Below are 22,777 nucleotides of genomic sequence, written 5' to 3' on the forward strand. Positions count from 1 at the left end.
CTCTGATACAGAGTGGGTAATTCTTAACTCTTTACCCACTATATCTGACCTACAGTGAGAAAACGAGAAAGAAAGGAGGCAAGATCATTTTTTCTTGGTTGGTGTGCAGTCTTTGTTAGAGTGTCTGGCCTCAGTTATTTATTTTGTTAAATGTTCTAAATTAGATATAAAAGCAGATATTGGATGTGATACTGATTTAGCTACAAAGGCCAAAGAAGCAGTGATTTAAATATAATAGAAATTTATATTTCTCTTCCGTAGCTATTTGAATATAAGCAGTCAAGGTCGGCAGCATAGATATGGTGGCAGCTTTGTAGTGTCAGGTATTCTGAATTCCTCTGTCTGATTGTCTGTCAAGCTGTCTACGCATTACAGAGATACTCAGCTCTTAGTGGCACAGCCACATCCAGTCATTGTGAAGGGAAAAAGGAGAAGGAAAGGGCATTTTTCTTTTCTTTTTTTCTTTTTTTTTTTTTTTTTAAAGATATGAACCCGAGGTTTCAAGCATCACTTCTCCCATATGATTAGCTAGAACATAGTCACATGGCCACACTTAGCAGAAAGCAGGGCTGGGAAATGTAGTCTTTCTTCTGGGAAGTCATGTGTGCAGGTGAAATATGGAAATTACATTATTAAAGGAAGAAATTGGAGAACCAGTTGACCACGATGCACTAGGTTTCCCGACACCTAATGGTGGGACTCAGCTCACTTCCAGGATGGGATACTCTTGGGCTTCAGATGGCTTACCCAATTCATGATGCCCTCCTCTTCTCCTCCCGCATATTTTTCCTTTATTTGGGGAAACAAATATAGTTCCTCAAATAGCTTCCAGTAGTTTCCACTTCTCCTCATTCAAAAAAAAAAAAAATGAAAAAAAGATGAGAACATTCTTTCAATTTACATAACAAGATTTGATGCTATTAGTGAGTATCCTTGGGAGTTCTTTGCCCCATCTGCATGTGTCCCCCTGGGGGTTGACTCAGGTGAGAAGCCAGGCTGTGCTGTACCTCTCTGCTGCCCCTGGCTGCTCTAGAGTTTTCTGTTGGATTTAATGTTTTGAAATTTATTGAACTAGGTTGTAGTCGTTACCCTTTTTAGTTGCCTTTGGTGATTATTTTTGCTATTTTTAATTTCATTTTCATAGTTATCAGGAGAGGTAAAGTTTTTTGTATTACTGTTTTTCCCTTTTACCATTTATAACCCCTTTCCCAGCATTTCCTATCTCCCTCTTTGCTTAATTTTCTCCATTGTACTTATGTAATGCAGTTAAAACTATTCTCTATTTTAACTCAAAACCCCCATAGTCTATCTTACTCATTTTCTCTCTTTCTGTATTGCCTCAACTTTTCCATTCTGCTATCATACTTGTTTATGTAGTTGTAGAAAACACTTTTATCATGTTAAAAGTATCATTTTATATATATAAAATAAAACGTTAGAAGGGAAAATACTTATTTATGCTTAATCTATGTTTTTGAATCAGCAGTAGGGTCAACACTAGGTTTTTGGAGACCTTTTTGTAATCTTCAAGCAATACCACTCAGGAAGATATTTGCTTTGCTAACTGATTCTGTGGGTGACCCAGTTGTGTTGTCAAAATTTATCTCTACGGTTGGCATCCCACAGAGCTAAGCTTATATGCCATTTTCAACCAAGCATCTAGAAAGTTTATCTCATAATTGATGGGAGATGGGCTGCTATGAAATTATGGATGAATGCTCTCTTCATAAAGTCTATATAGTGAGGATGTTGCTATTGGGTAGAGATAAGAAAGAGAAATTTAGGCAGGAGGATTGCTTGTCTTTAACCAAGAGATAAGTATTAGAGGAGATGCCGTCTTGTTATAGAGAAGTTCCATAACAAGCAGGATGTGGCAGAAATTTTTTTTCAGAAAATTTTTGTTACACTAACCCTCCGAATTCTTGTTCCAGAAGAAGAATCTCCTGGTAAGTTAAACCTGCCCGTAAATTTGTCGCCTCATTTCCCATTTCCACTGAGGTTCTTTTATTCCAGCTGCTCACCATGGCTGCTTTAATCAACAGGTATTTATTTAGCACTTACCATGTGCCAAGGGACTATTCTATGTGCTGTGGATACTGCAGTGAGCTAAACAGAAAAAAATCACTGTCCTCATGGAATTTGCATTCTATTAGTGTAGAGGAATAGCAAAATAAATAAGTAAAGTGTATGCTATGGTAAAATGCGACAATTTCTATGGAAAGAAATAAAATAAGGAGTGGAGAAGGAGACTGCTATGGATAGAAATAGGGCTCTGAATAATGTTTGCCTTCTTTTCTTATATTTTAACCACATATGGACACAAACATTTCTGCTGTCTGTCATTTGGTTAGCTGAGATGCATGACGACTTGAAAAATTACTAAAGAGTTCTAAAATGACTAAATACAAAATGACTAAACATGAAGGGAAATTCAAATAGAATCACACAGAACATATGGGAAGTATAAAGGTTTGCTCCCAGGACTCATAGAACCTGTCTCCTTTCACATACTGCTTCTTAAAATCCTTGCTGTCTGGACACAAAAGACTGAAATAATTCTGTAGGCCCTTAGTCCATGTTCCTTGTATCTCTCCTGACTCACCTCCACATGGAGCATTTCTCTTTGCAATCCAACATGCAGGAGTCTCATTTTGACCTGAGCCATCTCATCTCATTTATTTCATTTGCCTGCTTCCCCCCTAAGTTATTTCTTTCCTTCATTTATAATTGGTTTCCAGTCTGAGAGACACCTCATTTCCCTAGGTAGCAGGCATAGTCAATGATCTCATCTACTTTCTGCAGCAGGAGTGTGGCTTGGCCCTTGGTTAAATTGTGGCAGAGACACCCACCACTTATTGAATATTCATGTGGTCCCCCACTTTTCCGAGAACCCTTCAAATTTAGTGGGACCACATGTCAATCCCAGGCTTCAACACCTTAGAGGCTAGTCTCTTGCACAGAGACCAGAAGCCACCTGTTCTGGTTGGTACTGCAGCAAGAGGGAAACAGCCTGGATCCTTGACTCACTGCTTAGAATAGAGCTGTCCTGCAGAGCTAATGGACCCACCATCAACTCTGTGTAAGTAAAACATACACCTTTATGTATTAAGTCACTAACACTTGGGGGTTTAGTTCTTACTACAGTATAGGCTGGCCTAAGCTGACTAATCCCTGGCCTAAGAGTAAAGTGAGATCATAATACTACCCATTCCAAAGTATTATAACAATTGACATTTGGTAATAGGAAAGCTTTCCTTCACACCAAGGAAGCAGTGTAGAGAAGTATTTAGGATGTCTTAGACAGATCTGGGGTTGAATCTTGGAAATGCCACTAACTCATTGTGTGACATTAATTTCATTTCTCAGCCTCTGAACCTCAGTTTTTGTAAACTCAAATCATAAGATTGTTTTCAGGGTTGATTGAAGTATCTAGTAAAAGTTTGGTACACAGTAAGCATTCAGAAAATCTGTTAAGTAGTTAAGAAGTTTATGTAGAGTGGATTCAATACTGTGCCCACTGATTAGTTGAAGCAGATGCATGTGATGTCATAAGCCTGTGTGCTTAGGGAACAGGGAGAAGGCCTAACTGGTGCCACTCCCTGGACCTCTGCAACCGCCCAAACTTAATAGTAAATAGATGAAACTAAATCAAAGGGATGATTTGTTATTTGGATGACAGAAGGGGTATTTCTTCTTACAACTAATAGGAACGTAGGTGGCTTAAATATGTATAAAATTAAGTGTTAATCCATGAACATTATTTTTAAGATGCTAAAAATGATGTCCTTTTAGATGGCGGGTTGGAATCATGGCAAGAGATCTAACAAAAATGATTGAATCCACTTTAAATATATCACATATTCAAAGTCAAGAAGCCATTTAATCATTACTGAAAGTTTGGAGAAGTTGGACAAAATTAGAGAAATGATAGCTCTAATAAACACTAGTTCAACTTCCCGACATGATTACGTCAAGGTCGTTAGCGTTGCCAGCAGCACATCTCTGCAAGATGATGATGGGGCTTTGAAAAAGGGTGTGGGATTAGCTCATGTCAAAAATGATGGGGTGGAGGAGATGTCCAAATCACAGAAACGAGCATCACGAGGACCAGGACCTGCTCTCCATCCTGGCAAGTCATCCGATTAAAGCTACACAAAGGCGAGACTCAGGTGCACCATCACAGGACAGCATGTCCATTTCCAACCCAACATTCTGCCAGAGCGAGTGACTTCCCAACTCCATTAGCAGGACAGTGATAAAACTGGGTGTTGGCTGTGAATGTTAAACATTTATTGAACTCCTACATCTTCACGGGTACCATTCTATTTAGATGTGGAAACAAGACAATCTTTCTATTAATATATAGGAAATCCCTCTCAGGAGACACTATTGGACAACAAAGCTCTATTATCTGATAGTTTCTCATTCATTTATAACAAGGACCCTAAGGAACAAGATTAGAAATCGTCAAAGAAAGATTAAATAGCGTTTGTGTAGTTTTACCCTCAGGATTTAAAAATCTTTGGAAAGGAATCAGCTGTGTGATGAAGGAGGCAACTTTTGTTGAGTAGAGAATTTGGCTCTTCCCAAACTAGTCCTCCATTTCCTCCCCTGACCGCACTGTGTTGATGAACAGAGTATTAACTATGCTTCTGTGGCACTTTAAAATTTTCATCCGGCAAAATATTTCATCAACTCTATTTCTTCCCTCTCAGAAAAGCCCACGTTTAGGCCCCTCACAAATTCTCAAGCAGAATGCCCACGAAGTGCTTCTGAGTGAGATTTCCAATTTTTCCTAATTTTACTTTCTGTTTTCCAGGCTGTACTGTGCTCAGCCTCTTCGGAACATTGCTTTGGGAAACCTGCAGGGATGTTTTCCTGTCTTTGAGTGTCCAGAAACCACCACTGGAAACAAGGCACATTCTCGCACACCTGGCTCAGTGTAACTGCAGACTGTGAAGGTGCCTCTCAAACCAGAATGGATGGGAATACAGGTCATCTGGGGAGCTTGTTAAGATGACTCAGCAGGTCTGGGGTACAGCCCGAGACTCTGCATTTGTAACAGGTGTCCAGATGTTGCTGCTGCTGCTGGTCCTCGAGTAGCAAGGCCCTAGGTGAGCATCTTAGAAGATAATGCAGGTCTATGGACTGATAGGAGTGTTGGCGGGGGAGATGAGACCCGATACATCCTGAACTCATCACTCAACCTCCCTAAAATTTGGGTTCCTCGTTAATAAAGTGGAATAATTCCAAAACTTACCACACAGAGCTGCTGTGAAAATAGCTAATGCTCTCAAATTAAAGAAGTACACTGCCATCACTGTAGAAGATTCTCATGAGGTGGGGTTTACTCCTCTCTTGAAATAATAGGATCAATTCATAGGGCCTATATTGCTGACTGAGAAATGACATGCGTGGGATAATACGACTTTCTCATTTGTATCCTCTTGCAATGTTTCTTTGTAATGTTAGAAAAAGATAATTATCCTAGTCTCACATGCTTCTTGGTGCTCAGTTCTACTCAATTTGAGGCTCTCTTCACTCAGGTTTCTCAACCCCCAAGTTGAAAAGCTGCTTAAGATCCTTTAGTGGATGTAGTTTAGGAAAATAGATGTAATTCTTGGTAGCACTGCTGTTTAGTGCAGCACAACAGCTATAATTACCATGGGGAAGCAGAAACATTATGGAATGTTACAAAGCCCATTTGATTTGCAAAAAGATGTAGTGCAATTCAGCCCAACCGATGATTAATAAGTTAGCACAGAGGACAGGAGGCGGAGCAACAAATCATTTTCATATTTTAAGTTAAATGTTTCAATCCTCATGACATACCGGGGGTGCCAAAAAAATGTATACAAGTGGACACTTTCGTCACCGTTACTCAAGCAGTCGTTCGCCGTAATCAGAAGTGTCTGGACGCTGATGGTAACCACTTTGAGCACCTCTTGTAATTGCGAAGTCAAACGTGACTTGTATTCATCTTTTATCGGTATATATTGAGTATTACAATTTTAATATTCAAGTACATACTTTACAGTGACTTAGCTCATTAAACCCAGTAAGAAAGGCCTAGCTTAGCAGCTTACTTGGGATAAGAAAAAAGTGAAAATCATCTATGTTTAAGATCTTTTCAAACAATGAAACAGAAGTAAAGTATACCAAAGGCCGTGGCATTTTTCAGAAAGTATTTTTGGATTAATTCTCATAGACTCCTTGCAAGTCATCATGTTTTTTGGAAACATCCATGAGCGTAAATATAAGTTCAGTAAAGTAATCACCTGGCTCTATCTCTATCTCTATCTCTGGCTCTTTTCTTTAAACAGAGAGACCTAAAAACCCTCCCAGCAGGGAACATGTCCTATTCTTGTTAAATCTTAGAAGGTGCAAAAGGTGTAAGCGTCCAGAAAAAAGTGGGAATATTGATTTACTGTGAAGAGCTGTGCGGAGCATCCTACCTCTCATGGAGTTCCTATGCTTTCCAAATAAATTTTCCTACAGTTAAAGGAAGATAAAGAAAGAATTATTGGTCTGTGGATATGAGGATTAGGGTAGGCCAATATCGTCGGAACAATCTTTCTACAGCGTCCTATTCAGCATGCTTTGGCTCAATACTTCTATTGTCTTTATCATTGGTATTATTATTATTAATGATTATTATTACTATTATTTTGGTCCCAGATGAAATAGAATTTTTCCTAAGCATTACAAATGGTCAGTTGTAATGCCATGCTCAACTTTGCCTTACACCTAAATATCAGATAGGCACAGCATAAACACCATCAGATTTATTACCTATTTTTTTTACAAGAACAACACTTACCAATAGGTATTTGTGAATTTCATTAAAAAAATAAAACTTTACCTAATGGAATATAGAACATTTGACACAAGATTTAAGGTTGAAAATTTTCCACTTATAAGGTCAAATTCTCTGTTTCTTATCTTGGCAAGTGTCCAGTTTGGGCTGATATTTCTACCTGCAGGAAATGTCTCCTTAATCTTCTCTCCTTATTAGGATATTATTTTTAAAAGAGAACTTAGAAAAACCTTGAAAGTTATTTGATGCTGGAATAATACCAATTTCTTTAACAATAACAAAGCTAATATAATAAAAGCCATCAGTTTTGGGATATTTTATGAAAATGTTTAATTCAACTGTTTCTTTGGAATGTAGTAGTCATAGTTTGGAATTTAAGTTACAGTTCAGTTCTATGCGGTTTTTATGCTACTCAGTGTCTGAGAATACAAATGTCATTTAAAGTTAAGGCTTCGCTGTTCATTTTGAAACAACAATTTACAAGTGTCATATTGTCATAGAAAATAAAAATTTCTGTAAAAAAAATTTGCACAAAATTTTATGATGGTACAAAACATGAAGCAATAATATACCAGTAAAATGAAAACATTTTACTACAGAAAGTTTTATAGATTTCAATAAAGAAAAAATATGTTATTTTACACCTTTAAAAATTACGAAACAATCTAAAACAATATAAACTGAACATTTTGTAACACTGCCTTTACAAATTAATAACTTTATAAACATATAATTTTTAAATATATTTATCAGTGCAAGATACTTTAAAATTTAAAGTTTCAGTATCATTTTTCCTTGGCTGAGGACAACTTTAAGTCCATTGCCTTAAAATAAAATCAAGTCTTAGTGCTTTTGTCCTGCTATGATTATAACAACTGAATGAATGTCTCTGTGGACAAAAATCTATTCTTACATAATGATCAATAGTTTCCTGGAAACAAAAGGCATTCTCAATCCAATTAAACCAAGATGAATGGACTGTCTTGTCCATGATGCAAAAGTGACTCCCACAAATATATTTGAGTGAGACCTATAGCAATGCAGGAAGGGAGGAAGATTTAAAAGTTCTTATGTACAACATGGCATGACACAAATACACTGAAAACAACCAAAGCTTCTTTGGATTAATTCACATGCTGCCTGATAAGATGCTTACTACTCTGAGCTGTTAGAGGCTTAGGTGTTCCCAGCCCCAAGTCAGGCTTTTTCTTTGTGAGCAATTGGAAGTTTCTAGAAGCATTTATCCAAGTCTCTGTTTTTCAGGTTTCTGCTGAATGGATTTTTAAAAACATTTGTTTTGACTTTACTCATTTTTCCCCCACCCTCTTATCTGAAAACACTTTACCACCAGGCACCAAGATTTATAGTCGCTTTCTTAAATTAACTGTTCTTTCTTCCACTTCCTTTGTCTGACCCAGTACCAAAACAAGAAGGTTCTCATGGGTCATTTTTGCATATTTGGATGTAAAAATCTCATGTTTTGGGATATTTGGAGAATTGTATTCAGTCCTTCCTTTGGGTCTCACTTGAAAGCCAATTCATATTATTTCTTCTCTCAACTTATCACTATTTCTATTAAATGCAAATGTTTCTGTCAAAGGTCATTTTGATTGGAATAGACAGACAAATGGCTTAAGGAAAAAAGATACTGTCACTTTAACCAGTTAACAAGCAAACCAAAGTTAGACTTTGGAGGGCAGAGTTAGAAATTTCCCTTATTTATTTTTAAACATAAAGTCTAGTAAAATTATTTGCCATTACCAGCAGGTTAAAGCTGCAAATTTCTTTTCTGGACAATGGCAAATGCTTAAATTCTAAGAGAGAAAAAGACGGAGAGATAGGAGAGAAAGAGTTTACATTTGAAAATACATTCCATATGAAAGAACAAGAGGAGAGAATATTGCAGCTTTATACAAAAGGATCAAGAGACATGAACTCGAACTATGGAAAAAGCAGAACAATTAAGCCACGTTGCCAAATCTTCGGAGCCCTTGCCTTCCCGGGGGCTGACGTCTCACACTAAAATATACTTTCTTCTTAGTCAGTGGGCCACCAGGGTTTGATTAAAGAGTAGGGCTTTCACCAGTGAGAAACAGAGCAGGTCGTTAATGTAACATAATGCGAACCAGTACAAACAAAAAGGCACTTGAGAGGACATGGACTAGCCAGTGCCAAGGATTTTTCGATGTGGTTGTCGACAGGACAGCCAGTTGCCAGCAGTGTTTGGTGATGGCACAGTTTTTTTGTATGGAGTTCACAAGCACGAGGTTTAGTACAACACTGGAAAACATCAAGAAAATTTGACGGTATTGCTTCGTAAACAGAGCTGACACACTATACTGGTACTGAGGCTACAGTACTTAAAAATAAAACATCCTACTCCTTCGTTGCCTATGCACGACGCGGGCAATTATACACAGGTACGGCTTCAGGAGTCCACTGAAATGCGGTTATTCTCATATACTATGGGCACTGGGCTACAGGCAGCACGTCCGTCTAAAGGGCCACACTGAATACACTTGGCGCCAGCATCTTGGATTTTGCACAGTTTCCGAAAAGAATCCATAAAAGAGGAGAGAGAAGGAGAAGGGGAGTCAAAATGAATTATCAAGTCAATCATACTTGGTCTCAACACCAGCATTTGATTATTCAAATGAAACCAAAGGAAAAAAGCTGACTGTACATGATTCCGATTGTTAACACAGCTAACTTGTTCCTGTCTGTCGGCCATACTCATTGAAGCTCCTGAGAAAAGCCTGGCTCAGCGTCATCAACGCATTTTCCAGCCTGTACAGTGAAAGAAGATCAACACACTCAAGTCACGTCCTTCCACCTCAGTTCTCTGACTCGACTTTTCATCTGTCTGCCTTCATGCCTCGGAGTAAGTACTCTGTGTGTTCAGTTTGTCTTTTTTCAACTTCACGCCATCCACAAGTTCAAAGTTATAGTTCTCCAGGGCAGATAAGTTTCTTTCTGACATCCCGTTGTGCCAACAGGCACAATACAGGACAACCCCACAGACAGCACCCAGGAGGACACCCAGCGCACTCATGGCGATGATGGTGATGAGGATGGGGTCCAAGGTCTTCAGCACGTTGCCTGGCTTCCTGGAGATGTTCTCGTCACCTTCTCCCGTGTCCTCGTATCCTGGGGTGCTCCCTGTGCAGAAAAACAAATTGGGCTGTATGAGCACTGCCAACATACCAGATGGAAGTAGACAGAAAAATAGAGAAAAGGGAAAGAAAAAGGAGAAAATCACAGGCTCGTTTTGTCTGTCCTCTCCTCAGAAGCCTGCGGGGGATTTCTGCATTGGGGTTTGGCTCCTCCATGGATGGGAGACACCCAGGTTTGTGTTTCACTTATTGCTGGGAATCAAGATGTGGGAGGTGAGGATCCTGGTGCCCTGTGACAGCTAGCTTAGCACATGGAAACAACTGATTCTGGGTAAACAGTGAGGTTTATGTTCTAATCTAATTCAGATTTCATGCAGCCTGCCATCTGTGCTAGATTGTAATCTATGTTGTTAGTCCTTGGCCAGATATGCAGTCACTGAACTTTGCAAAATGCTCAGTCACACATTTGTGTGGCAGGGGATTTAACTCTTTCCTGTCTTTGTCCAATCCCCAAACAGGCACGAGGAATTCTTCCAAGCTGCCCTTCCACGAGGTTCTGTGTCCAGTATCTGGTGTGGTTTAAACACGTGTTTGTTCTTCCACATGTAAAATCTTCAAGTCAAGCAAGTTTCCCCCCAAGTCTACAGTGATTTCACTCAACAAAGAGAGATCTTTCAGACCACGGGAATGCTTGCTGCTGCCATTTAGAAGGGTGCTGGCTCCAGTCTGGAGACCGTGTCTGTGTTGTGCTGAATAGAGCACATTGAATAACCAGCATCTTTGCAGCCTGGTGGTTTCACTGGAGACAGTCACACTGCCCTGCAGTTCAGTCACTGGGGAAATGTTTTCTTTAGAGTGGAACATGAGAAATTATGAACATGGGAGCTTTGAGCCTAATTACCTGGTACTAGAAACGGGACTAAAATATTAATGTGTAATGTGCACGGTGTTTACTTAGTGGTGTTCTGATCAACAAAGATTCCAATCAACGAAAACTAAAAATATGAGCTGCAAGTCCCTAAACAGGGGCAAACAAGCCATGGGGGCATATTAATATTCTCTCCCTTGATGAAACATTGTTTTGAAACAACCTCTAGGCGGGCTATGTAACTAAGCTAAATGATCCACGTGTAAATATTACTAACAGCATAGTATAGCGCCATACTTATCTGTTTCTATCAAGTCCAAATCTGGCTATAGTAGGACCACATTGCTAATAGCAATAGATGCTAATGCTTCTGAGCAGGGTGCAGAGCTGCGGGAGCAGCTGAGAGTAACAGTGGAGCAACTGTCCAACACCCCACAGCTGCTAGCCTGGAGGTGAGGAAACTTCTGGGAATAAAATAATGTCAGACAAGGCCTAACTCTGATGAAATGTCTTCAATTTGATCACAAAACAGTGTTCAAAGAAAACACATTTTCAAGCAAGTCCAAGGCTACCCCCGAGTTAGCTATGCTACTTAAGAGAAGTCACTGCTCTGAATTTCAGTCTCATCATCTGAAAATGGGAATAATTATATCTCAGAAAGCAGCCGTGAGGATTAGAAAAGATAATGTATATAAGGTGCTTGGAACATACCAGCTCCTCAATAAATCTTATCATCATCATCATCATTATCACAAAACTAGGGTTCCTGTAGAGGAGGATGGGAACAGATGGACAAAATTCAACACATTATCGCAGACACTGGGCTCCAGTCCTTTAAAGACCGTATCTGGATATCAACCAGACACAAATATTTGGGTTGTTTTCAAATTACTGTGTGAAAATCATTGTAGGTCTTTGGTAAGTCATAGCCTTCGCTAGTTTTCTGTTTCCATAGTTATACAATGAGACTGGTTACTTGATTATCCTCTGAGTTCTCTTCCAGCTCAGGGAGGGAGGGGCTAGGGCTGGCACCCTTCCCCTGGGCTCAACCATGTACACAAGTCAGATCTGTCATAGAGGCTCCCCAAGTCTTCGGGCAGCTTAGGAGAGGGCCATCCCTGTGTGACAACAATCTAATCCACAGTATCATGGGCAAGGACGTATTTTATTTGCACCACTTTGATATACTAGTATATTAGAGTTCCAGAAAGTTTCTTTATAAATATAATGAAAGCCACAGAAATTTTTTTTTTAAATGTTGGTCAGGAAGACAAATTTACCTGTTTCATCAATTTTATTTTCCGTGTTCTTTTTATCCAGGTCTGCCGGTCCTGATAAGTCAAACAAAATTGAAAGAGATATTTGAACTGCCAACAAAATATTATACATACAAACTACATAAACCCTAACACACACACACACACACACACACACACACACACACACACACACACACCAAGGGCTCAGCTGGGTTAGTGCAATCGCCTGTACCACGTAACTATAAAGCAATGGTAAGGTGGTGTTCAGTGACTATTAAGTTGGTGTCACATCTAAATCCAGGTATCTCTGCTGATAGCAGAGTGTGTTGTTTTAGAAGAGAAGGGTAGAGAGAAATGGTTTTGGCATCTGGAGTGTGGGGGAAATCTGGTGAAAATAGGAAACAGAAGTGGGGTTGTTCATATGGCTACCAGACTGTGCTTTTGTAGATAACAGCTTCCTCAGTTTGATGAGTGTTAGTTTGATTTCCCAAATAGTATGCCAGCAACCGTGTCCTGTGTCTTACCAAAAAAAAAAAAAAATCTCTGGAAAAAGTGGAGTCTAGCGTCCTTTATGGTTCTGAGTAGAATGAAGGGGCTTTTGAGTACTTTGTTTATTGTACTCAAAAGAACACTGTCCGGAACATGATAGGTGCCTCAACAAATAATTGTTGAATTAATGTATGAATAATTAATAACTAGTTGATAATCGTATAGCATCCATGGCTGAATATTTGAAAATACATATTTGATGACTAATTATATAATTACTTTAGACATCTTTTTAATGGCACTGCAACATTAAGTGTTTTAATGGTACTTTAGTTGCGACTTTTTGAGTACTGTGCCTAATGACAACTACAGCTAAGTAGACCAGACACACGAAAAGAAAAAGGCTCATAGAATTGTCTTAGCTCTCCATATGTTCACTGGAGCACTGGATGCTGCTTTGCATACGGTAGGTTGTCAGTTATAACTTGTTGAACTGAATTGAATTTATTTGTTTGTTTTAGTTTGTGGAGTTAGCTCTACATTCCAAAAACATAACCATCGTCACTCTCATCTTGGAATAGGAGAGCACTGGAATTACCATGCACGAGGTAGCTAGCTACATGAAATACATCGTTTGACAGCAATGCAACTTGGATGTGGGTCATGTATAAAGTAGTTGCAGCTGAAATATTAAGCCTCATCATTTTCTGTGAAGATTTGCTAACTAGTACGGCATTAAATAGATTTCCTTACATAGTACCCAAAAGCAGATTTTTATTCACAGCTCTTTTATTCCCCCCAATTTCTTCAATCAACCCTATCGAATTATTGCCACTTTAGGGATTATGTATATTTAATATATTGCATAGTAAATGCCTTGTAAATTGCTGAAATGACCAAAAACCCATTATAGCCAGTAGGCCTCCTTTGTCTTAAATTCACCCAATCAGCTTATTCCAGTTGGTTACAATTAACATCCTATTATATAATAATATATAACAAAGTTTAAGTGTAGCAAACGGAACTCAAGATTAATTCCCGTGCTATTACATTGCCATTAATGATGCTATTTATAATTATATATCAAGAACTAGACAATATGAATTGGCTTTCGATGTCAGACTTTTATCCATACACACCAGACCGATAAACACCATAAACTCTGAAATACTAGGCAAAGTTTCTAAATTTCATTTATTCTTTTGAATCATTTCAACTATTTTCAGAGACAGAAATATTTACTTATTTGTAATAAAGCAAAGAATTATGGCTTTTATGGTTCATTAAAATGTAATCTTAATTAAATTCACTGTGATCAAGATTTTCAAAGGCCTGCTGTTTTGCTTATGCACCCAGATTTTTGGAATTATCCAGATGTCTGAGTTTTCTACTTTCCATCAGATTGTTTTGGCCTGGTGTATAGAGTCTGTAGACGGAGATTTTCTTCTTTGCTATGTATGATGTTTGGATTCCACATCATAAAGTAGTTTTGTAGGTACCAACCAGACATTCTAAATGAACCAGGTTAGGCAATGGGGTAGCTAAAGATAAACTGACCTGATTTTTGCCCTCTTGCACCGGAATATACATTTCATATGGTGTGCTCACAGCCCACATTGAAGTGCTAGGTCTAAATGAGCAAGACAAAGACCAGCCCACGGAAAGAGACACGCCCTGGGCAAGTGCTCCGGAGGTGTCTACACCACTTGTACTTACTTGCACAGTCCTCTTGTGAAATGTGGGTATTAATGCTAATGTCATCCACTGCAATCCCGCCAAGGTTTCCTTTTCCGATTTCACCCTCAAAAATCACCTATCAAAATGAGATCATTTTCATAGTACTTAAATGTTCAGTCCCAAATAACAGTGTTTACAAATGCTTGTTAGCTCAAGCTATGACACATAAATTAAATGCATGAGATTTCGCATAAGCACATGCTTTGTTCCTCGATCCTTATTAACTGCCTTGGTGATGGCATAAAACTCCTCACACTCTCTTTTTATGATACAAAATTTAAAACTGGAAAAAGCAGCAAATAAAAGGAATGATCATTGAGACAAACAGAAATAGATGAAAAGTAGCATTTCCCTTGATCTCAGCAAACTGGTTCTATAGCTGTAATCTAGGAGACGGAAATGCACTACTGAGATTATCATCATTGCAGCAATATCTCATGTTCAGGAAACCCCTGAAATAATTTCTGGGGTGATTCGAGCATCTCATTTGACAACCTTCAAAATACGACCTCAGTGTCCCTGAAGCAGCCGCCCTGCCCACCTTAGGGAAGGGGTTTACCTGGTAAAGTTTCAGAGATTTGTGGAGCAGGACACGACCTTCCTTCCAGTGGTCTCCTTGGTGTCCAATGGCCATCCAGACCAGCTGGTCATACTCCTCTGGCTTCTGGTAGCGCAGTTTGACTCTCAGTGTGCCCACGTGGGAACCAGACATGTGATACCAGAAGGTCATGCAATGGGCAGAGTTCTGGGAATAAACCACAGGGCTCACCAGGCGAGCCACTTTGCCCTTCTGGTTTTCATCAGCTTGTGAGTAGATGAAGTTGCCATCTCCTGCTGCGACAAAAACAACTGTCAGGGAGAGTGGCCAAATTTATGACTCCTTTATCTCTTTTCTTTCAAGTTCCCCCACTCAAGCCTTCTCTCCTGGGCTTGAGCACCAAGAACCCAAACCTGCAGTGCAAAGGGAACGGTCTGCAGCTGTTGGGTAGCCTCTTTGGTACCCAGAGCTCAGCTCTAAGCTTCTGTGAATGGACATGTGATTGGAGAAAGACTGCAAAGCAGCACTACGTCAGACACCACTCATTGGGAATGCATCGTCATAGGGACCCGGGCTGTGACTAAGTCAGCCTTTGCACTGTTGCCAGCAGACTGAAAGCAGAGGGCAGACCTATTTTCATGCCACTTTGAGATTGCTTCAGCAGCACCTGTGTGAATACAGACATTAAACAGAATAATTTAGATGTATTCTTATTTATCGTGCGAGCACAGGACTTTGGGTTGATGATGCTTTGGTCACTATAACAGCTTGATAATACTAAAGCTGCAGTTTTTCCAAATAATCCAGTGATTTCCTTTTCCAAATTCAGATTATTTTTCACTAGTTTATTTTAACAGCTTATAAATTCCTGAAATAAACCTGAGAACTTGAATCTCACTTGTGTTCCCGCTCCTGTGTGATGGAGGCTTCTGGTTCACAGAGAGGCAAGGTTGCATTTTCGAGGCTTATTAGAACATGGCATTTTGACAACACAGACACTTGCAGAACCGTGAGGACTTACTCTTGGCTTTGCTTTTAATTACCCCCAGTGGGAACATTTCCTCCTGCTACCACCTGGTCTAAACACACAATTCATGTTTCACTGTTTGCTCTGCACACAGAAATCACCTACTCTATGCCTCACCTGATGTAAGTGTGAATCTGATGCTCAGACCTCAGTAGACAGTGGGCTGTTTTGCTGGCTGTCCTGGAGGCTTGTGTACTTGTGACATAATTTTTCAGTGTGCATATGTGGGCACATCCTTGTACCTGTTCGCCCGTGTCAACAGCGTCCAGCGGGCAGCTTTCTACCCTCACCTGGCTGCTTATATGCGATCACACCAAAACACGCTTAATGAAACCAACGGGTGGAATAATAAAAGGAGGGTGGAAATAGAAATCATAGCTCCAGCAACATGTTTGATGCTCTCTGTGTTTGCGGAGGGTCCTCTGTAACCCTCAGACACTCAGACACTCCTGGAGTTTGTCTTATCCCACTAATTGACCAAGTGGAAGTCACCTGTGTGAGTGACAACACCATTTCACTGAGATGAGTAGTGGATCACTCCACTAAGACGGAGGTAAACAATGCACCCATCTTGCCTCTGCCTGCCCCCACCACTGCCAATCTTATGGAAAAAGACTGAAGTTGGAGATCTGCAGAGAGGAAATGCATTTATTAGCCCATGAAGTTTATTTGAGCAAATCAGAGAATAAATGGTAGAAAGAAGAAGACTGGACATGGGTAGAAGGAGGAAGACTGTGAAATCTGTACTGGCTGCAGCCCTGCTGTCATTGTGGACTTTGAAAAATGGGCTCACGTCACTTTTCTGCTTCAAACATTTCTCTGGCTCCTCACTGTCTTCAGCCCATCCACACTTCTTCATGTAGTACACAAGCCGCACCTCCCCTGCCACACATCTAACTGCTGCACACAGGAATCTGTCCAAACCACACCACTGGCAATCCACTGAAACACAGCGTCCTCTTCTTCACATCTGCACATCATTCCCTATTCGAGCCGAGCTTACACTGTCTCTGAGAAAGGACTGCTCTCTCTGACCCCTCCTATGTTATCTTTCACCACTGATGATCGCCACTGGGTACCCTCGTTCCACTGCACTGTGGTTGTTTACCACCCACAACCAGACTGTGAGCTCCTGAAAGGGAGGGCCACCCTCCTTGATAGGTGTCACTCCTGTGCCCCACACAGCATCTGCCATGTACCAGGCTACTCAAGTAACACATGCTCAGTGAACACGGGAACATGCAGGGCTTCATGAATCCTGTGGGAGGAGACACCTTGCTTCATTCTCAGAAGTCGCATTAAACCAAGTCGGATTCCTTTAAATACATTCAAAATTGGGCAACAGGATATTGTACCTAGGTAGTGTTAATTAAAAAATAAAAATCTTCATGTATGATTTGCAAAGTGCTGCACACTATCTAATGTTGTCTGTGTGCATGCGTGCTGTGTATGGCTCTTTTCATCTAGATCGTTTTCATGTTATTAAATTCCTGCCTTTCAGATGTCAGGCTCACGCATCTCTTGGCAAATGATTGTGTTTCTAGTGCAGTGGGAGGCTCTTTCTAGTTAGGGCAGGCTTGGCACTACAGCCAAGTAAATCTGGGTGTCTGGGAGAACAAAAAAGACAAACCCTTCTGAAGGAATCATATTTATCAGCTGTTAATCTAAGACAAGCCCTTCTTTTCTTATACTCAACACATCAAGCACTAATATTTTTCCTTTCAGGGGTTTTATCACAGTTCTGGGTCAGGAACTCTGTCTTCATTTTCTCAATTAGCACTTTACTTCTGCAAGCTTTTTAGCTTTTGTCTCTTGGTAACATAGCTTTTAACCTCCTTTGAATGTCAGATCCTACTGAGCCATTTTGCTCCACTTTGCATCAATTTTTCCACCATTACTGCCTTCATTCCAGCTAATTGCATTTGGTTAATTTGATGCCATTTATATGTACAGTGCCATTTACAGTCAAAGTATTTTAAGTTTTCTAAACCTGCTTGTCTTAAGATTCAATTGAAAGTGTCTCAGAATTGAAGGAGTCCAATTTTATCCAATTTCCCTGTCATTCTCATTAGGGAAGGAGCTAGGCTGTGGGGGAAGGAGGCCTATTCAACCTACTTAATAGTTATATTTACTGGCAGAAAAGTGAACAACAAAATGGGGAAGGCATGAAGTACCCTCTGCCCATTCACTGGCCCACTGACCCATTTGCCCAAAGCACAAGCATTGAGGGGAACTTTGCTCAGTGAGATTTCTCAGCAATAGCAAGGGCCCCTCTGGGGTATCTTTGGGAAACTACTACGTGAGTAAGCAGTTCTGTGAGCATCGATGAGTAGGGTAGATGTTTGTGGGTTGGGTGTTCCATGCGTGTGTGTGTGCGTGTGAGGGAGAGAGAGAGAGAGAGAGAGAGAGAGAGAGAGAGAGAGAGAGAGGATGTATTATGTGTGTTTTTGCAGGACACTGCTGGTTATTTACACCATACCTCAAGATGAAATGACTAGGAAGAAAACAAGATGGCAGTGGATAGATGAGTTCACTGGCGTGGCTGTCCCCTCTCTCCCCCAACCCATCCGTCCTTAACTAATTAATCTTAGAGGGAAAGTAAGACAGAAGGTGTGTGGTTTGTGAGCTGGAGTGTAGTGAGGTTTCTACCTGCTTCGACTTAAAATCTTTCCCAAAGGAGTAAGAATGCCATCCCACCTTTATCCACCACCACTTCAAGAGTCCACAGAGAGAGTAAGTATTAAGCTCACTTTTTGTTTGATTAGCTGTAAATAAATGAGATAACATAATATATGTCTGAACTTGCTTCAAAATAGTCCAGTGTCAGGGATGAGAGAGATAAAGTAAGAGTCCTATGATTTGATAATTGTTGGAGTTGGGGTATACATATGTAGGGTTTGTTTTACTATTTCTTTTCTATTTTTGAATATGTTGAATTTTTCATTAAAAAACCTCAGAAAAAGTATAAAACAGGTATTAATTCACATATCTTTGCCCAGTTTGCTATTTTTCAGGGAGGCCAATCAGTTGCCAAATTTAATCAGCATTTTCTACCTATTGGCCTAAGAATATCTCTACTAGGAAAGAGAGTTTGGTTAATTCCAGAAAATAAACGCATGAGTAAATGCTCTGCAGCATTTTCTAACCCCCTAAATTCTCACATCTCGGAAACCCTCCACAGTGACACCTCTAATTCAAAGAAATGAGGCCACAGTGAACTCTGCATTACCTGTGTGATCCTGGATAGGTCCCGTTTTGCTGGTCAACACACTCCACTTGAGTTGCACTTGGTTGTCATGTTCCCAGTGACAGAATGTCTTGTGAGAACCCCAGCCAAATTCACAGTTAAAACCATATGTTGGAAACTCTTCAGTGGGTGGAAAGGAAAAATAGAGACAAGCAGAAAAAGACAAATTTAATCATTTAGGTCAAAAAGGCCCTTAATTCGTTCATGGAATGCACAATTTATATAACTTAATGTCTGTTTGAAAATTCTGGGAAAGCCACAAAATCCAGGATTACCAGGAAACTCAAAAGATGTATGGAGACGTCAAAATGTTTGCAAAATCCCGTTTAGTAATTTTTTTTTTTAACCCAGCTTTATAAAAAGATTATGGAATGCCTGCCAAGTTGGTTTTATATAAAATTTCCAGGAAGGTTACTTTCCAAAGCATGTATATTTTATCTGTAGCATTCTCCCTATTTCCATAGTATTTAATATGAAAGATACTCTGTTCTTGAGGATGAATTATATAAATTGAATATCCACCAATTAAGAAAATCTTAGTTAGAAATCAACCTGGGAACCTAAAAAGTCTAGAAATGTGACAGCTAAATGCCTCAGCCTGGGGGTTATCTGTATTCTCACCATAACAGTTTATGCTTTGGGTCTTTAATGTCAGATCTCTGAAGCATTTCTTAAGATTATTGTTTTTTCTTCTGTGCTTTATATCAGGTCAATTTATTTTAAGTGTAGTTTCTGCTTTTTCAGTGTATTTTAAAATTTGCATATAAATTGTTCACCCCACTTAAGCCTTAATGCAAGGTCATGTAAAACCAAAGCACATTTAAATAGCCACCCATTTTAATTTTTTTAATGTTTAAAAACACTTTCTTTGGGATCTGAAAGGAAAGAATGAATGGATTCTCAGGAATGATTCTCTTGTGTGTTCTCCAAAGTGCTACTTGGCTGTAGACTTTTTAATCTCTATTTTTTTACTCCACCCTCTTTTTGAAAGTACTTGAGCTTGAAGTATGGAAAAAATGAAATCACTGATACTTGGAATTTTTTTGGTAAATTTAAGCTTACAATGAAAATATTCCTAACGATGAGATGCTCATGCTTCTGTCAGTCTCACTCCCCCTCCTATGTAAAAAAATGAAACACAAAAGCAACTGTTTTCTCTAATGAAGGGTGGGAGGGTCATTGCTTCTCATTGAGTTTAGGCAGTCCACAAGATGGCAGCATTGAAATAGAAAGGTGCCTAGGGCGACTTGCCGATGGAACTTCAAAATGTCTCAAAACCATCCCTGTGTACAATAAGGAAAGTGTGGTATTATATGCTGTATTAGGGCACAACATATAACAGGCTGAGAGCATGTCTTGTTATGATCTTTTCTTTAACTTTGCCCAAGCGTTTAATAAAAAAATTCCTTGTTTTCTCCTCAGCCTGGACTCCATTGTCCCTCTGCCACTTTAAGGATGGCAAAAGGAATTTTAATGGAAAGATTTATTGAATAGGTAAAAATGATTTACTTTGCCTTTTTAGTTTCCAAGGAACTTTTTTCAAATGCTAATGTAAAATTTTGGAAGAAATGTACCACATGAATTGTCAGAACTGAGAAGGATGGATTCTCCCTTCCAATGACAATGTGACCTCCCAAATAGTGCACAGGGCCAATGTGAGAAAGTAAACGAGTAAGCCCTATGATGTGCGTAATGTGAACGCTTTCAATTAGTGCAAAAGGGCTATACTTCATAGCCACAGTGTCACTGGAGAGTTATATTTCATGTCTAGTCTCTCATAACCGTGAAATTCCAAAATTTACCACACTTGTGCAGCAAGATCGAATTATGCAGATGAAGTAAAGTCAACTGCACAGTGGCTCAATGGTTCAACAGCCTTAGATGTCAACGCCCATGATTCAGAAATGTATTGTTGCATAGTCTCATGTTAGAAAATGTTAATATTGGAAAATCTTAATGTGTGTGTGCTTTTGGGTTTTCTCCTTAAATGTAGTTTATAAAATATGCACATACAGGAGGGCAGTAAGCCATTACAGCACACACATTTCTAGTTATATTTACCTTGTTGATACCTTAAATTTACTGTCTAGTACAGAAAACTACATCATCCACTATTTTGGCTAATATTCTGGTGATGTCATAAAATAGGTGAACTTGGATATTTCTGTAATCACCAGGACATGGGGCAACTTTGCCTGAAAGGCATTCTTTCTGTTGCAGTGAATGGCAGTTTGCTTTTATCTTCCAAAGTTCTTTCCAGTTGTATGAATCTAACAAGGAGAACTGCTCTCACTTTGTATATTTTACGACTCTTTTACTTCTTGTCTGGATTATAAAACTTATTTTTGGCAATGTTGTTTATTTAAAATAAAAATTAAAAAAAAAACTCTATGCATTTTATGGGGGAGGGGTGTAGAGAGAGAGAGGCTCAATGTTGAAAATTTAAGTCTGGCTAGAAAGGTTATTAAACACACAAATACACATAAACATTTATAGGAAGGAAAAAGGAAAAACAAAACAGAGAAAGAGAGAAGGACAGAAGAAGAGGTAAAATAAAAGTTGAGAAGAGAAAAAAGCAAATGGACAAGTGAAATAAGTATATAGGGCTATTGACCTTTAAATCTTCAAAATATTACCGAAGCCATGTAGCTGCACAATTCTTATTAAATTCATTGGGAATAATCTGGCTAAATTCCTTCTTGACTCTTAAAAATAGCAGGAAACAATATTCTGAACTTAAAACAAATTTATAGCCGCTGTGAGCAAGCACCAGCTGTGCTTGTGGAACTTATCTTGCCTGCCGTTGAATCATCAGCACCATATATGCACAAGGATTTAATTTTTAATTTAATTTTTTGAAATCTGGATTTCAAAACTTCCATTGAGTGTGTTAACTCGCTTACACATAGACTGGACTTGCAATTCAAACAAGGCCCACGTAATCATAGCTTATGAATCTACTCTGAGCTGCTCTAGGAATGTTTGAAGATCCTCAGAGGGTAAGAGGCTTCACCAGGGGGAGCTGGATGTAAAATGTGGGGTTCTCCAACTCATTGTATGAGTTGGCTGTAGTGCCAAGACCACAGCACTCGGCACAAAGTAGGTGCTCAATACATACCTGATGAATGACCGACTAAACGAACCCAAGTCTAGGACATGTTTTTTCCTCCCACTATACACTACAAGAAACTATTTAGCTTCCTGCCATGTTTTCTACTCTTCAGAAATGAAACAACTTCATTAAGCCAAATTAAATACTGGTCCTGCACTGTCTAAGACGACAGTCACAAGCCAAACGCGGCTACTCTGCACTTGAAGTGTGATGGGTCCAAATTGAAATGGACTATAAGTAAATCTCAAATTTTGAAGGATTAGTGTGAAAAAATACTGTAAAATATCTCATCATTAATTTTTTTACATTGACTACATGTTGAAACGATAATGGTTTGGATATACTGGGTTAAGTAAAATGTTATTAAAATGAAAAAATAAAAGTAAAATAAAATAAAATAAAATAAAATGCAGGGTTTTTGTCAATTCCTGGCAGAGAACTCACAGGCTTTTATACATTTGATTACAACCCAGACAGTATATGAATATTATATGCCCACTGAGTTTATTATGTTGATAAGAATCCTCAAAATGAAATCTTGAGATTCTGCTTGAGTCTATAATGGCTTCA

At 39.2% G+C, this 22,777-nt stretch overlaps 1 protein-coding gene across 2 annotated transcripts in view; it reads right to left on the bottom strand.

Annotated features, from left to right (window-relative positions):
• Positions 1–5,830: 5,830 nt before the first annotated feature.
• NRP1 (neuropilin 1) overlaps positions 5,831–22,777 on the bottom strand; it is a 137,522-nt gene continuing 120,575 nt past the window's right edge. The window contains exons 14-18 of one of the 2 annotated variants that reach the window (XM_033105713.1): positions 19,078–19,215; positions 14,843–15,114; positions 14,263–14,359; positions 12,079–12,129; positions 5,831–9,976 (exon numbers count right to left, since the gene is read on the bottom strand). In XM_033105713.1, the coding sequence (XP_032961604.1) occupies positions 9,687–9,976; positions 12,079–12,129; positions 14,263–14,359; positions 14,843–15,114; positions 19,078–19,215 (848 nt within the window). In that variant the 3' untranslated portion in view covers positions 5,831–9,686. Of the gene's footprint in view, positions 9,977–12,078; positions 12,130–13,967; positions 14,360–14,842; positions 15,115–19,077; positions 19,216–22,777 lie in introns of those variants that run through there. The other variant, XM_033105712.1, reaches the window with a different exon arrangement.

Source organism: Rhinolophus ferrumequinum, chromosome 5 (genome assembly GCF_004115265.2).
Source record: "Rhinolophus ferrumequinum isolate MPI-CBG mRhiFer1 chromosome 5, mRhiFer1_v1.p, whole genome shotgun sequence".
In the NCBI taxonomy this organism is placed as follows: Eukaryota; Metazoa; Chordata; class Mammalia; order Chiroptera; family Rhinolophidae; genus Rhinolophus; species Rhinolophus ferrumequinum.